This window comes from Blastomyces gilchristii (genome assembly GCF_000003855.2).
Source record: "Blastomyces gilchristii SLH14081 genomic scaffold supercont1.15, whole genome shotgun sequence".
Lineage (NCBI taxonomy): Eukaryota > Fungi > Ascomycota > Eurotiomycetes > Onygenales > Ajellomycetaceae > Blastomyces > Blastomyces gilchristii.
The window spans coordinates 359,742-374,574 of record NW_003101668.1 but is presented as its reverse complement, the minus strand read 5'-3'; the positions used below and the strand labels follow the sequence as shown (position 1 = coordinate 374,574).

At 47.8% G+C, this 14,833-nt stretch overlaps 6 protein-coding genes across 7 annotated transcripts; 3 read left to right on the top strand and 3 right to left on the bottom strand.

The window, feature by feature from the left end:
• The first annotated feature begins 38 nt into the window (after positions 1–38).
• BDBG_06115 (T-complex protein 1, theta subunit) lies at positions 39–3,573 on the top strand. Its single transcript, XM_002622889.2, has 3 exons — positions 39–210; positions 474–844; positions 953–3,573. Exons 1-3 carry the CDS (start codon positions 152–154, stop codon positions 2,287–2,289), a joined length of 1,767 nt encoding a protein of 588 aa, XP_002622935.1. The 5' UTR covers positions 39–151; the 3' UTR covers positions 2,290–3,573.
• On the bottom strand, positions 2,530–4,210 carry BDBG_06114. Of its 2 annotated transcripts, XM_002622888.2 has the most exons (2): positions 3,912–4,210; positions 2,530–3,837 (listed from the first exon to the last, which is right to left on the bottom strand). In XM_002622888.2, exons 1-2 carry the CDS (start codon positions 4,155–4,157, stop codon positions 3,814–3,816), a joined length of 270 nt encoding a protein of 89 aa, XP_002622934.2. In that variant the 5' UTR covers positions 4,158–4,210; the 3' UTR covers positions 2,530–3,813. The 2 variants fall into 2 exon arrangements, with proteins under 2 accessions (XP_002622934.2, XP_031579690.1); XM_031722464.1 differs by having other exon boundaries at positions 2,531–4,210.
• BDBG_06113 (putative mitochondrial 54S ribosomal protein MNP1) lies at positions 3,648–5,686 on the top strand. The gene is made up of 2 exons (XM_002622887.2): positions 3,648–4,744; positions 4,921–5,686. Exons 1-2 carry the CDS (start codon positions 4,493–4,495, stop codon positions 5,245–5,247), a joined length of 579 nt encoding a protein of 192 aa, XP_002622933.1. The 5' UTR covers positions 3,648–4,492; the 3' UTR covers positions 5,248–5,686.
• A 32-nt stretch (positions 5,687–5,718) lies between these two features.
• BDBG_06112 (uncharacterized protein) lies at positions 5,719–10,267 on the top strand. The gene is made up of 2 exons (XM_002622886.2): positions 5,719–6,241; positions 6,324–10,267. Exons 1-2 carry the CDS (start codon positions 5,875–5,877, stop codon positions 7,277–7,279), a joined length of 1,323 nt encoding a protein of 440 aa, XP_002622932.2. The 5' UTR covers positions 5,719–5,874; the 3' UTR covers positions 7,280–10,267.
• Positions 7,205–8,813, bottom strand: BDBG_06111 (VelC protein). Its single transcript, XM_031722463.1, has one exon. The coding sequence runs from the start codon at positions 8,653–8,655 to the stop codon at positions 7,753–7,755; it is 903 nt and encodes a 300-aa protein (XP_031579689.1). The 5' UTR covers positions 8,656–8,813; the 3' UTR covers positions 7,205–7,752.
• Positions 9,384–14,829, bottom strand: BDBG_06110 (uncharacterized protein). Its single transcript, XM_031722462.1, has one exon. The coding sequence runs from the start codon at positions 14,730–14,732 to the stop codon at positions 12,738–12,740; it is 1,995 nt and encodes a 664-aa protein (XP_031579688.1). The 5' UTR covers positions 14,733–14,829; the 3' UTR covers positions 9,384–12,737.
• Between the last annotated feature and the right edge of the window lie 4 nt (positions 14,830–14,833).

Sequence of the window (14,833 nt, the reverse complement as noted above, 5' to 3'; positions counted from 1 at the left end):
AACAGAGCAAACTCATCGCCCACCCAAGCCTGAGCTCACCAAATTCGGGCAATCAGAGCAGCTTCAAAAACGGAGAAGACGACATCACCACCCACCCGATTCCTCTTCACCATAGACAGAGGAGGAGGCACATATACATACACATATAACCATGTCGTTGTCAATTCCCAACGCCCCAAATGCTGGGCTGTTCAAGCAGGGTTATACCAGGTACGTGCTTCGAACTTTCGCCCCTCCCCTCCCCGCTGATATGCCATAATATTGGTACATCCCACCCACGCACCACGCATCACAACACTATATCTTTTTCTTCAAGTTTGACGTTCTTCTTCGTCTCATTATCCCGTATATCCCCTTCTGCCCCAAGCCACTCGGAGAAACTCCGGTATATGAAAAACCATACCAAATATCAATAACCAACAAGGCCACTCACTATCCATCCCACTCTAACTAACAAACCCTTCTCCGCACAGCCATGACTCCGAAGACGGCGCTGTCCTCCGTAATATCGAAGCATGCCGCGCCATTGCACAGACCGTGCAGACCTCACTGGGCCCTAACGGCCGCAACAAAATCGTAATCAACCACCTACAGAAGCTGATCCTGACCTCCGATGCCGCCACCATCCTACGCGAGCTGGAGGTTGTGCACCCGGCTGCCAAACTGGTCGTCATGGCCAGCCAGCAGCAGGAAGCAGAGATGGGCGATGCGACTAATTTGGTTATTGTGCTTACGGGAGAGTTGCTGAAAAAGGCCGAAGAATTACTGCGAATGGGACTTAAGACGAGCGATATTGTTCTGGGGTATGAGAAGGCGCAGGGGATTGCGTTGAGGTGTTTGGACGGTGAGTTTTTTTGCCCTATTTCTTGTATTCGTTAATTTTTTTGTTGTTTAATTTGCTATATTTTAGGGAAATTCTTTCACTGACGTCTGTTGTTAACCTCTTCTCTAGATCTCGAGGTGGATCGGCTCAAGGAGCTACGGTCTACGACGGAGTTGAGCAAAGCGGTCAGAACTGTCATTGCAAGCAAACAGTCCGGCTCAGAAGATATTCTTGCTCCACTTGTTGCAGAGGCCGTGTTGGCAGTCCTCCCAAAGAACCCAGCAAATTTCAATGTGGATAATATTCGAGTTGTCAAAATCATGGGAGGTAGCTTGGAGCAATCACGAGTCGTCAAAGGAATGGTTTTCGGCCGTGAACCCGACGGAGCTATAAAAAAGGCCAAAAAAGCCAAGGTTGGCGTTTTCAGCTGTCCGATCGATATTTCACAAACAGAAACGAAAGGAACAGTCCTCTTGCACAATGCGAAGGAGATGTTGGATTTCACAAAGGGCGAAGAGGCACGTCTGGAAGCAACAATTAAAGAATTATATGACTCCGGTGTCCGTGTCGCCGTGGCAGGCTCTACAATCGGCGAGCTGGCAATGCACTACCTCAACCGCTTCAACATCCTCGTCATCAAGGTACTCTCCAAATTCGAACTCCGCCGTCTATGCCGTGTTGTTGGCGCTACACCCCTTGCCCGCCTTGGTGCTCCCATGCCGGATGAAATGGGTACCGTTGACGTGGTCGAGACGCTCGAGATTGGCGGTGACCGCGTGACCGTCTTCCGACAAGAGGACGCTGGCACCGTCACACGGACTGCAACCATCGTGCTGCGCGGCGCAACGCAAAACCTCCTCGATGACGTTGAGCGCGCCATTGATGACGGCGTCAATGTTATCAAAGCAGTAACAAAGGACCCCCGCCTGGTCCCTGGCGCTGGCGCGACGGAGATCCAACTCGTCGAACGCATCTCTGCCATTGCGGATAAAACTCCTGGGCTTCCACAGTATGCCATCCGCAAATATGCCGAGGCGTTCGAAGTCATCCCACGCACGCTGGCTGAATCCGCCGGCCTGGATGCCACCGAGGTCCTATCACGTCTCTACACCGCGCATCAGCAACACCGTAGATCGATACCGGCAAACAAGAACCGCCCCTCCAATGCTGACGATGACGATGAAGATGAAGAGGAGGAATCGGAAGAGTCGTCCGAAAACGCCTCCTCGTCCGATGAAGACGAGCCATTCTGGACCACCGGCGTAGACTTACATGCATTCTCCACCTCGGGAACCGTGAATGCCGTCGATGACGGGATCCTTGATTTACTCGTTTCGAAGGCATGGGCTATCAGGTTGGCGACGGAGGCGGCGCGGACGGTGTTGTCGGTTGATCAGATTATTGTGGCCAGGCAGGCGGGCGGGCCAAAGCCACCGGGGCAGAATCCTAATTGGGATGAGGATTGAGGGGTATGATTTGATCAACGATCAGGTGTTGTTGACGTTGTTGCTGTAGCTGGTGCTGTTGTTCTGATGTATGGTGAGAGTAAATTGCAAAAGGGAAGGGGAAAAAGAGAGAGAGAGACAGGCAATAATAAAATGGATGAATTTCTTTTGGCATTTTTATACACTAATTCCAATGGAAAAAAAAATAAAATTGATCTCTTGCTTTATTTTTTTTACTCTCTTTTGGAAAAAAAAAAAAGCGGGAACATGCAAATGGCTAAATGGATTTCTACTACTAGACTACTGGATGTCAATTTGGTTGAGATAGACAGAGGCTGGGCTGGCGATGCCCGCTTTCTTTACCCTATTTTCTCATGGTTTTGGTTGGCATGCTAATTCATGGAGGTAGGAAGTGTAGGGGTAGCGGATTATCAGGCGGAATGAAATAGATTTCCTTTCTCGCTCGAACATGAAATTCATGTTCCATTAGCGTTGAATTGTAGGTGATTTGAAGCCTCGAACTCAACTCAATCACATGTTTATCTCCCTGTCTAGAGAGAGGGAGATATGTAGCGCACCGTACATACTTAGGAACTATCTACGCAATTATCCACCTAGTTATACCCCATTTGTCAATTGTGAAGCTGCCACAGTTAATAGATGGATCCGATACATTTGATCAAGTTGTATGGATGTATGTGTATGTATGTGTGTATGGGAATGTATCATAGATATCATGTTTGAAACTATGCGACATGAAAAAAGGAATGGGGTTAGGGCCAAAAGACATACAAAAGCAGAGTTCCCAGGTGCGCCAGGAAGCAGGAGCGAAATAGAAGCGGGGGTATCATATTCATCAAATTCGTGAAAGCAAGATAGAGAAGAGGAAGATGCGTATCAGCCAAAAAAAGAAAACATCCGTAAAACGCAAACCTCAGCCCGTACCACCCACCCACGCCATATCAGTAAGCTCCATTGGAAAAAGCACAATCTACGTTATTTAAATAGGAGAGGAGAGGTGTATATGTCCATCTATGGGAAGCATAAAGTCTTCGTCTCTCCCTTTTGCGCGACGCACTGGAGTGCGATCAGTTTAACCCTTTTTCGTTCATGTTGTGCATTGCAGTTGCGTCACTTCGCACACTCTAGATGTCGAGTACTGAGATTTTGTTCGCGATTTCTTCGCGAAAAGAGTGGCACAGTTTATCGGTGAAGTTTACCGCGTGGGTGGAGCTGTAGACGGTTAGGGAGGTTCGTGAGGTGTTATGTTGGACGGCAAATATTGAAATTTTGACCGATTCGTTCCCAAATAATGCACAGAAGCATCGACGTAAGGCGCCATCAAGTCTTTCCTTCCTTATCTCCTCTCTTGATCTGCATTTGGTTTGTCGGAAGATAATCAGATAGCCTCGTTTATTTTGGGGCGAGATGTAAAAAGCACGAGTGGAACTCGGCCACAACTGTCTCCCTCAGAATGCATCTGATATTATCCATTTTTTCGCCTCGCATATCTCTCCGAAATGTGCACATCAAAATCCAACGAAATCAGAGATAATACCGAAGCCAACTCTGGAGGAAACATTAGAGAGTGGAAGTTGGGTTATTGAATCCATGGCCCAGTAATAGGCTCAAGTCTGGCCTACGGTTGCATTGTCTGTTTCTGTCGTCTGTGAACCTTGGCCCACGCGAGAACTGCGGCGGGCCTGTCGTCGTCGTACAGCAGCTCTGTTGAGATATTTGCGGAGAAGCCTAAGAATTGTTAGGCCAAAACGATAGGAGACCCACGCGAATGCGACGGAGGTAGCAAGCCGTTTCTCCGCGAGTGAGAAGTATATATCCATAGGAGCTTGCTGAAACGGAAGAAGTTCCTCCCCTCTCCCTCCCCACATATGGAAGCTGTTGATATTTTCTTTGTCGTTGTGTTGTTGAAGTCAAAGAGATTTGTTTACTTCCAAGGAAAGAAAAGGGAAAAGAGCCTCGGTTTCGGATAAACTTATCGGCGGCCGTATTGTGGGATGACCATCACGTGCCTCCCGCATTTGGAATTTTCAAACCTCCGCGACGATTCAATCTTTTCCTGACGATATCAAGCAAGAAAAAGAACCAGCAGCACCACAGGCCCCGTGTCAGCTCAATTCCCTCGCCTTCGTCCTCCACCCTCTCCCTCTGCTCTCCGCTACGTGATAAAAGCCGTTTCTGTCAGATCTCTCATTCTTCAACAGCCATGTCAATTCCTTCACAGACGGCAGCCCGATCCTGCCGCAACCTCCTCCGCCAGCCGCCGTCCTTCCGTCTCTCCTCCTCTACATGCTTCTCTCAATGCAAACGAACAATCCCAGCTGCAGTCGGAGCGAGAAGATGGCAGTCCACCGAGGCGCCGCCGGCGGCTCCTTCGAACCCTAAGATCACACAGATTGTGGACCAAATAAGTCAATTGACATTGTTGGAGACTGCTGATCTGGTTTCGAGCTTGAAGGTGGGCTCAATTGATACGGGCTTTTGTTTAATTGCACACTGGAATTCTGTTTTCTTCTACTGTAAACGCTTTTAACAGTGATGCGTATCGATTTGGTTTCGTTGTCGCTGGCGGGAGTCGGTCAATGCGAAGTTTGTTAGCAGTGCTGCAGCTAACGTCTCACTCGCGGTATCTAGTCTCGCCTTAACATTCCCGATCTGCCCATTGGCGGTTTTGCGGCCGGTCCAGCTGGTGGTGCTGCCCCTGCTGCCGTGGAAGAGGAGGAGCCCGCGCCAGCTGCCCAGGAGAAAACATTGTTCAACTTGAAATTGGAGTCCTTCGACGCTGGCTCAAAGCCCAAGGTCATCAAGGAGATTAAGTCACTTCTCAGCCTGAGCTTGGTTGACAGCAAGAAATTTGTGGAAAGTGCCCCGAAGGTGATGAAGGAGTCTGTACCTAAAGAGGAGGCCGAGAAGATTGTTAAGGCAATGAAGGACCTGGGGGCTAAGGTTGTCATGGAGTAGTTCTGTATTTTATTGATGTTTTTTCTTGTCCCTCATCCCATTTCCTGGAGTTTAAACGGTGTGGGGATAGAATATTGTTCACTGGACGACTGGAGCTGCGAAACAGTGGATGCTCTGTTTGATAGTTCTGTATGTGTACGAGCGTGGAGGCAATATATTGTACATTATCGCTTTTTGGCTATGAGATCCTTCTCATTCTTACCCTTCTTTTGAAAGCTTTCCCCATTGAGGGTTTCACACCACTTATCGTAAACGATGCGGCTTCTAGCATGAGGTTTAAAGTCAACAGTCCTTTGGCAAAGAAAATCAATTTCTCCCTTTAAACAGCATTTATGAAATCTCAGCCAATTTATTACTGCAGGAAACTGAATATTTAATACCTGGATTTCACTAGAAAATCCCCGACATTGAACTTTAAACGAATGTACCTGCTTACTAAGCGCCATCATCTCCAGCTAACAGATAGTTACACTAGCGCAGTCTTTATTTTCTTTTCTCCAACTCTCTCATTGAGCAATTGAGCATTCTCCGGCCCTGGTGAAGAGTGTCTTTCCTTTAGCCATCCTTGGGACCGTGCTCATTCTTTGATTTTTTTTAATTTTTTAATTTTTTTTTATCTTCACTTAGATGTTTGCTGTGCGATGTGTGAGGTCGCGGCCTCTGTGGCTCACATGCAGGATCTCAACTCTCCCGGGAAAACAATTTCATTCTTCCCCTCCCCACACCGCCGCCAGAGCCCCTTCAACCTGGAAAACAATACATGGCCGTCAGAAGGAAGATAGATATCAGTCAGCCCATAGCTCTATCCGCATGACGGAAGATGAAGCGGAAGCATTGGTTGCTAATCTCCCTCGTGCTCTGTTCGAATCCGCCCTCTCAAGCTTCATGGGGGGCGCAACTATAGATGCAGCTATGCACCTGGCTGGAACGCTCATAAGACTCGCCGTACCGTGTAGTGCAAAGCACGGGAGCGAGATATTCGAGCGAGGTGATGGTAAAGCCCCATTGACTGCTGAGAACGTGGTCGTGATCTGGATATCTAGTTTTCTCAGTCCCGTTAGCTAACTGCCACATAGAACGGTGCATGTCGTCTAGGCTTTCCTTCATCCTTTCGAAACATCCCGACTACCGCGCCGTAGCAAATTGGCTATTGTATCGGCTAGCAGAGTCGAAAGAACCGTTCGCCGTTCTCTACGTTATTAACCAGCAATTCACAGCAGGTACCCCTCTCAAAAGAAGCGTTTTGATGACTTACCTAGAAGAATTTGCTCAACGGCATCTTCTGGACGCAATGGTACTCTACGGGCGCATTTTACATGAGAGGTATGGCCGCACCGAGGAGGCACTTACCCTTTGGACAAAGGCGATGGAGATCTCAGTACCCAACCAGACACAAGTCGGCCACATAGATGAAGACCCATACAGTGTTCTTGGTATCCCTCAAGCCTGGGAGATGTATGCAGCAGTGAAGATTTCTCAGGGGGATATCCAGGGAAGTTTTGAGGCGGTGGTGGCAGGAGCGTCCCTACTCGACCATCCCGTGGCCTACCAGTATCTTGCAAAGATGGTCGGCAACGAAGGCCATCTGGACCGATATGAAGAATACATGACGAAAGCGGCTATGGACTGCAATGCTGAAGCATGTCATGACCTGGGAAGTTTTTACCTGGAGCTACACTATTCTGGGAAAAGGCGGGATAAACCCCCCAAACCTTCAGGGGACAAGGATACTTCTCCCAAAGACCTCGTTGCGCGGAAATACACGAACGACCAACTTCGCCAACTGGCCATGGATTGGTTCGAAGTTGCTAGTACCGGTGGCTGGGGCCCATCAGCTCTCATCATGTCCTGTCTTTTACGTGAGGAAGGAAATGCTCACAAAGGATTACGCTACTTAGAGATCGCAGAAAATGACGAAAAATCCGCGTCAAAGGCGAAGGAAATACGACATATATATCTTGGCAAAACTTTTGAATTGAACATTGAGAAAGAGAGAGAGATCTTTACAAAACAGTTTGCACAGTTCGACTAAAGAAATGCGCTTATCATACCCATTTCTTTTTCCTTACATTTGATGTGCTAAATAGTTTGTCCATTGGAATTTAATTCCATTGCGCCGAGTATGGTTTTGGGCAACTGTACGAGCGCCAAACGGAGTCGAAAACAAGCGACAGATGTCCGCCCTGGACAACTAAAGCAATGCCGGAGCTTGCCAAAAAACTTAAAATAATAGACATTGTTCAGAGGCGCCATCTTTTCCATGGCATTTTTAAAAATGTGCGAATGTATGTACATGTACAGAATCATATATTTTGTGCTGGCGCAAAACTAGGGAAACAAAGTATACCCGAAGAGTTGGAGGAACAAAAAAAAATCCTTGATAGTCACCAATTTTCTTCTCTTCTCTTATGTTCTCCGCCTGTTTGTACTTCTGCGAGAATTACGTTTCTCGGCCAAACTCAAGCTGTTACAGATCCGAAAGTAACAATTTGCCGAGTAAACCAGTCAGCCACAAACAGGATCGATATTGTCCTCGCTAGTACTCTGTACCGTTCTTTTCTGCCGCGACCCCCGTTCCTTTTCCCGCATTTTAATGCCGATGGCTCCCAAATCCTTTAGTCTTATTGCCAAATAAGGGGTTGGTCTCATCCCAGGAAAATCTTTCGCCGCGAACACCTGAAAAGATTGAGACCAGACCTCATGAAGGCACGGGGAGATCCCCAATTTCTCAGTTTCTTGGACATCTACTAGCCGAAACCGTAGCCGATACCAGCCTGCGGTACGCACGCAGAGATCGGAGAATATGAAGAAGGTTGCAGGAACATCCTGTGGAGCGTCTGAAGATGGTAGAATTCGTGGCGGGCGCATAAGAGTAGTACCTGAACTTTGCTCTCGGCTCGCCATTGAACGTGGGTGTTCGGGTGCATTTGCCAGATCGGGATCTACGCCGACTAGGAATGGACTCGCACATGTGCTGCCAGACAGAATTTTGCCCCGTTGTCTATTTGTCGGGTTGCTACCACCGTCACTGTTAACGGCTCCAGTCTCGCTTGGTTCCAAAAAGCACCCAGCATTGCTTTGTGACCGGATTTGCGGTTCAGGATTCACTCCATGCGGTTGGCTGGCCGGAAATAGATGACAGACGACAACGTGTTGCGGGTTTGTGAGCTGCTTCATATCTTCCTCAGAATGGGGGGAGAAATCGATCATTAGAAGCTGGATGACCGGGAGCGGATCAATAGGTCTTCGGGACTTATTTCCAAACCCGCAGGCACGAGCGGCAATGGGTTCTTGCCGCACAAATAAGCGGAGGCGCGAGCGTATGTTTGAGTCTATTTCTGATGCTGGTTGTGGCGGTGGTGGCTGGTGTAGTAGGTGCCTGAAGCCAGATGGCACGGAAGCAGTCATGGTAGCGCCGTGTTGTGCAGATGGAATAATTGAATTTGGAGGCAGCGTTCTCGAACGTATCGTGAAGCTTCACTATTGATAACAAGTTGATTATTAGAATGGTGGGCGTTTTATATCGGCACATGGACGGTCAAAAATTTCACCGCTTTCGCTCATTTCCTATTACTCTCTGGTTGGCTAGCAACAATGGCCCCTAGTCTGGTATAAGGGAGGTGTGGCACTGCAGACGACATATCTACCCGTCGAGGCGTTGATACTGGAAGATAAGGAGGCTGGAATGGGTATTCCGGCCATTCCGGAGGATTGAATGAATAGGAGGTCGAAATAGGTGTTCCATTGGCGAGTAAACCACGCTGTGTAACCATTGAGTGATCATAGCAAGGGAAGCTCATATTAAACAATGACAGGGGGTGCGAAAATTCCGAATCTGCTGACGATGTGCGGGTTGGGGGTCTGTGGGTGGGTTATAGCGGTATTCCGGAGAATATTCTGACCTATTGGTACCAGCTGGCGTTCTGCCCTGCGCAGGATCCATTCTTGGGATTGAGAAGCAGAGACGGGTAATGAGGACGATAGAATGTACTATGCCTTACCTTGGTTCGACTCTGGTTTCCTCCGGGGACTGACGGTATGACAATGCATTCGTCGCTTTCAGTGAGCGAGTCCGCATTCGGGTTTCATGCAGTGTCTGAAGTGGGCTGAGAATGGATAACACCTGGGTACAGCTGTCGGGTCACCAAAGCTGGGGTTTAAGTGTGATAAGGACTTTCTTTTATATACAGGATAATAGATCCCAATCTTGGATTTCCGCACGTGTTACTTGTAAAATATACATCATGCCGGATTCGAACTCCAATCGCGATAAAATCAACAAAGACATAATGGTAGTAATATCAATAATATTAAGCAAACTGGAGTAAGCCTATCCTCATCCCGTCCATGCCGACATCGGTTGGAAGGCTGAGCAACTATTAAAATGGAATATGACGGGAGCATCTCAGCTGGATTCATATGCATGCACCTCCAAAGCTAAACACGAGCTGGTGGGTCTGAGCCAAAGGAGCACGGTGAAGTTGCGGGAGATCATATGAAGGCCGAATCATCGATACCGAATAGCTAGGCAACATCATCTCAACGAATAAGGCAGAAGAACGGTAGCCTCTTCGGCGTCTTCGCTCACCACTGTTAGCCATTCTCGTTAGGTTCGATCGATCTGGAAAGTCAAAGAAGTCTAGCACTCGTTAACTATATCTTAGCTCCGAATTCCCTTTCCTTTTTTGCTTTTTTTCCTGTCAGTCACCAAGTCTATAGAGTACTTCCCGAGTAGATAGTTATTGTGGTAGACCTCATTTTAGGTTAAGGCGACGGTACCTTGATGATGAATTTAGTTGGCAGGAGCTGGTCCACAGCTACATAAGTACGGAGTGGTGTGCATCGATATGACATATGGAGATAGTCAAACTCTGGCTATCTCTCGAAGTCACTCTGGAGGGAAGGTCGGGGCGGAGGACCCGCGCTCCGAAATAGCAAAAAGAAGTATAACCAATGTAGCGAGAGTTAAATAGCTGATCCAAGGCGGTGGTTGCTTCGCGGAATCTCTGAGTGCTATTCAGATCCCAGACATAACCAACCGTCTCTTGTTTCCCAAGCGAGGAGCAGCCTGTCTTCAGGGTGCTATTTCGCGGAAGGAGTAGTATTTAGGAAGTTAGACAAAAGAAATATATCTTCCTTCTTGAAATAATACCCACAATAAAATGCAGAGAGCCGGAAGCCGGAGAAAGCTCAGGATCAGTTCGCTGTTCTGGCTCCATTTTCAGCTGCAAGACCCCAACAAAAAAGAGACTGGAGACATCTTCTTGTCGTTCATTGTTCAAAATTGATAGCCCCAACTGCGCCCTGAATCGGTGAACCTGATCAGCTGCCTTGCTAATAGCTCCAACTTAAGCTTTAACATGCCTCTGTAGAAGCTAGTATCTGCACATTTGTGTGTTTTTCACCTCTCCCAGACACTAGCCGTTAAAAATGGACGGCGAGGACCAAGTCTCACAAGCTGGTGTAAGATACTATGGTTCATCCAATAATGGCGTGGACCAATTCCACAGGCTGAGCATGTGGAATTCGGGGTCTAAAGGATTGATGGGTTGAACCTCGAAAACAGCATTTTTAGCTGGCAAAACGTGGCGTATTTTTCTTCGAGCGCCACATTGCGCTGTATCCTTTGACTGGTACGGAGTACAACATCCGTTAGACAGCGGCGAGCCTAAAGCAGATTCAATCTTTTACTTGCCTGTACTCGGAGCCAGCAAGCCACGCTTGAGTTGACGTGTGGGACTGTGACGCAACTTCCTCGAGCCACCGCGGATATGCCTGAGGTTGAAAATGCGGCCCCCATGTCCTGAGGCCGAGAACTCGGAAAGGAACCAAAAACTGAGGCACCGCTGTCCTCTTTCCTTTTTTCCTTTTTGCCTTTCTTTTATTTCCCCCTCCACCAAGCAGTCGCCAAGTAATCCTCTAAGAATAGCCCAGGCTCTTGGGCTGCATTGCATTCCATTCCTGCGTCCCCTTCGGTAAGTTATCGGTGCCCTATTTATATTTTGTAGCGATTAACCATCATAACAGCCCTGGATACTTCTGGGAGAACGAGCAGGCGTCCATGCCAGGAACTAACAGGAGCTGAGCTGTCACATTCCATGCAAGTTGTGCGCAGGGTCTTGTTTTAATCCTGTCAATCCTGTCAAAAGAGGGGGCACCAGGAGGCGCGTCCTTCGATGTGTGATAACAATCTCTAGCGGTGTAAGCGGTTGGGAGATCCCTGCGTGCTGTTCCAGTAGCTGGATACACGGGCGCCAGAAGGGTAGCGTGGAAGCACTGTCTCTCTTCGCTCATATGATAGTTTTTGAAGGTGGAGCGAATTCTTGCATGCTCATGGACACCGGCTAGGACTCCCGAGAGTCTAGGGCCAATATGTGCGTGCGTGCGGGAATGTCTCCAGTGTGCGTCAATTGTATGGCGGCAATGTCCACGACCCTATTTCAACCACCATCCAACTGAACGCTAGACGCCGATTTGCCTAACCTTCCAGGAGAGGTATTGAGGGCCGGTAACCCCCAGTTTCCTAGCCCAGCCTCTTCGCTTCGTTTTTTTTTTTTTTTTTTTACTGCCAATGAACGAAGTTGCATTGAGCTAATTTCAGGCTTTTCCAATTGGTCAGTCCTTTTGGAGAGTTAGCGATGCATGGGCTGCAGGAGGATGGAAAGAAATTCTGCAAGATGCGATGTATTGTAGCAGCAACCTCGAGATATGCACGACTGTAGAAGCGTCTGGGGAGTGGCTTCGATACTCTCGTATGATGCCCAAATATAAACACGTTTGAAGCAAATTGCAGTTAAAGTCTTGAAGATCAATGCATGAAAAGGCCTAGAAATGCTAGAAAATATAATACATGCCATGCTACCATTCTAGCCCGGAACCCAGCCGGAAAGCAAAAGGTTAAGGCACGTGTCTGTGTAAGAAAAGCAAAAAGATACTATACATACAACGAACAAATCTATACTACATTACAATGGTATCCATAGCCGCAAAGTTGGATATCGGATATCTAGGTATACATGACGCTGTGGTGGTAGTTACAAAATATAGACATGTAGACAACGGTTAAAGACAGCAAAAACCTCCAAAATATATGTTGATACGTATCAACTTCACAATTCTGGTGACATAGAATTGATTGGTGACCGACATAAACCAGAGAATCGATGGTGGAATTGTATCTTGCATCTCCTTGCACCTTCTTGAAATGCAATTTATGATTTGGGGATGAACGAAGCGAACCATGGTAGGCGTAGAGCGCTTTCCGGATCGGACGCCAATGGATGGAGATGGTAACTTCGCTTCAACACACAGCATATTGCGTTCATGTTAATCAGTTTCCCTTGGGGAATTGACACGCTGTCGAAGGTGATAATGAAGCGGATGCTGAAATTACTTAGGTGACTTTCAGTCTAAAATTCCGAATTGAGCGAGGGTAGGCCGTATCTGAATCAAGGGACGCAGCCTCCAGTGTATGAGCAGCCAGGGCTCGTTCATGAGTCAAGGTAAGCGGCAGGGTCAACGTCTAGCCAATAACGAGTTTCCATAGGCGAAATAGCACCAGAGTATTCAGAAAACTCGGACTGAAAATCAGGAGATAGTTTCAGGCGGAGTGTGGCAACAGATGGGAGTAATAGATGTGAATTCTTGGGATACAAGCCAGGATCAATAGTCCCCCAGCCTTTTCCAAGAAAGATCATGATGAGGCGTTCATGTAACCGATCCCAGCAGATAATATGCCCCGTGTCTCTCCACTTCGAAATATCACCAGTTGTACTGTTGACCCCGCCTTCAGCAGAGCCTCGCCTTCTCTCGCAGACGTAACCGAGCTGCATTAGATAAAGCTTTCTCATACTCAATGGAATTGGTTTGCCGTCTATATCGTGAAAAGCACGGATTAAGCCCAATGATGATGGAGTTTGTGGGCCAGCTATATTGTAAGGTGATGGCGGAACATTATTGGAAAACTCAATGGGGCAGCATTGGGGCAGCCACGCAAACTCGTGAACTTGGCCTAGGTAATCCTTTGTAGAACCAAGGGGAACTTCGATGCCCTCAAAATCATGTAATAGGTTAGCGACCCTCGCAAGCTCCTTGGTCGATCTAGAAGAACCATAAAGTTCTATTTCTCTAAAGAGTCGCTTTATACAACCTAATGAGCCGGATTTGTTAGAATCGGAGTCGAGGCTTGGCAGCATCGCATCCGCAGGCCACTGATCCCACCATGGATCCGTATCAGTTGTCTTAAGATGGCGCCCTCCGCCGTCAGGATCCCAGGTGATACCAAGGCTAGTTTCCATGGAAGTGAGCGCCTCAACCATGATCACATTCATCGTCTGGCTTGAAACCAATTTCAGTAACCCCTCGCTGTTTTCCTGTTCAAGCAATTGTTTCCACATCGACGCCGGTAAAAAATCGTTTAGATTGGAAATGGCCGACAATTGTTCTGCAAAATAAGCCGCTTCGTAACCGAATCCCGATCTGAGAAGGGCGGCCAGGTAACTCGTTACAAAGGTTCGGACATGGCGATCGGATGGACTCTCTGTGAACCTATCCCGAACTGTAGGCCAGATGTCTAGTAATCTTCTAGAGCCTCCGATAATCCCAAGAAGTTGAAAATAGTAGCTATAGATATAACGTAGGCGAACATAACCGGACATAGAGAGCAAGGAAAATAGGTTTGGCTGTATTGCCGAACCATACTCGTCTAAACCAGTGACAAGTTCTCGCATCGGACCCAAATCGATCATAGGGCTTTCAAAAATACTCATTTGACATGATAAGTAGAGGTAGCGGAGGAGTCTTCTAGCCGAGTTCCTAGGTAGTGGACCATGTCCAGCAGCGACATAGCTGTGGAGATAAGACCGAAGCGCTGGTGCGGAAAAATGTTGAGCAGCGGCGTGCATGCCAAGGATATGAAGTTGTTTCGGTACTCTGACCTTCAGCAAGGTAAATCTTGCAACAAGGGCATTCACCGTTGACAGAACTCTGGCTAGGTCTTCAGATTTGCCAGAGTACGTCAATGGGCCGATGATGGCATCATCGGATCTCCAGTATTCGCGGGCTACCTGGGGAGAGAAAATATATTTTTCACAAATGGCTTCGAATTTCGGCAATTCCGTCGGAACCATTAAATATTTGGGGTCAATTCTATCAACAACGGTAAAATGTCTATTGAGGCTTTTGCGTTTCGAGGGGTCTGTGTTGAAAATGGTCCAAGTCTCAGGCAAATCCGGGTTAGAGAATGCCTCGAGCATATATCCTTCGAGAGTCTCGGAGAAATATCTGTTGGATGATGTTTTTAGAGTCCCCGTTAAAGCATATCGGAGCAATTGAGACGCCGAAGGTTCCGGCCGCGGCGTTGACCTTCGTATATGGCGCAGGAGTTTATCAAAGGTCACCAGCCGGGGCGGTAGTGAGCTAGAGGCGTAGCGACAAAGACGAGGTTGCGGAGGGAGCCATGACCGGCAGATCAAAGGACTGGACATGAGGACGTCTCCTCTCTCTCTATCTCTCTCTACGAAAGTTTCATAGGGAGACGATCAGGGGAAGATGGGGTCCATATTGTTGAAGCTGAAGTTTCGCAGGA

What these genes read in the sequence shown, in the direction of transcription:
- BDBG_06115 (XM_002622889.2), top strand. Translation starts at nt 152, where the DNA reads ATGTCGTTGTCAATTCCCAACGCCCCAAATGCTGGGCTGTTCAAGCAG. An exon ending in TTCAAGCAGGGTTATACCAG is followed by an intron (nt 211 to 473) that starts GTACGTGCTTCG and finishes TTCTCCGCACAG; the next exon opens with CCATGACTCCGAAGACGGCG. An exon ending in TGCGTTGAGGTGTTTGGACG is followed by an intron (nt 845 to 952) that starts GTGAGTTTTTTT and finishes CCTCTTCTCTAG; the next exon opens with ATCTCGAGGTGGATCGGCTC.
- BDBG_06114 (XM_002622888.2), bottom strand. Translation starts at nt 4,157, where the DNA reads ATGTGGGGAGGGAGAGGGGAGGAACTTCTTCCGTTTCAGCAAGCTCCT. An exon ending in CAGAAACAGACAATGCAACC is followed by an intron (nt 3,838 to 3,911) that starts GTAGGCCAGACT and finishes TGTTTCCTCCAG; the next exon opens with AGTTGGCTTCGGTATTATCT.
- BDBG_06113 (XM_002622887.2), top strand. Translation starts at nt 4,493, where the DNA reads ATGTCAATTCCTTCACAGACGGCAGCCCGATCCTGCCGCAACCTCCTC. An exon ending in ATCTGGTTTCGAGCTTGAAG is followed by an intron (nt 4,745 to 4,920) that starts GTGGGCTCAATT and finishes CGCGGTATCTAG; the next exon opens with TCTCGCCTTAACATTCCCGA.
- BDBG_06112 (XM_002622886.2), top strand. Translation starts at nt 5,875, where the DNA reads ATGTTTGCTGTGCGATGTGTGAGGTCGCGGCCTCTGTGGCTCACATGC. An exon ending in GATATTCGAGCGAGGTGATG is followed by an intron (nt 6,242 to 6,323) that starts GTAAAGCCCCAT and finishes ACTGCCACATAG; the next exon opens with AACGGTGCATGTCGTCTAGG.
- BDBG_06111 (XM_031722463.1), bottom strand. Translation starts at nt 8,655, where the DNA reads ATGACTGCTTCCGTGCCATCTGGCTTCAGGCACCTACTACACCAGCCA.
- BDBG_06110 (XM_031722462.1), bottom strand. Translation starts at nt 14,732, where the DNA reads ATGTCCAGTCCTTTGATCTGCCGGTCATGGCTCCCTCCGCAACCTCGT.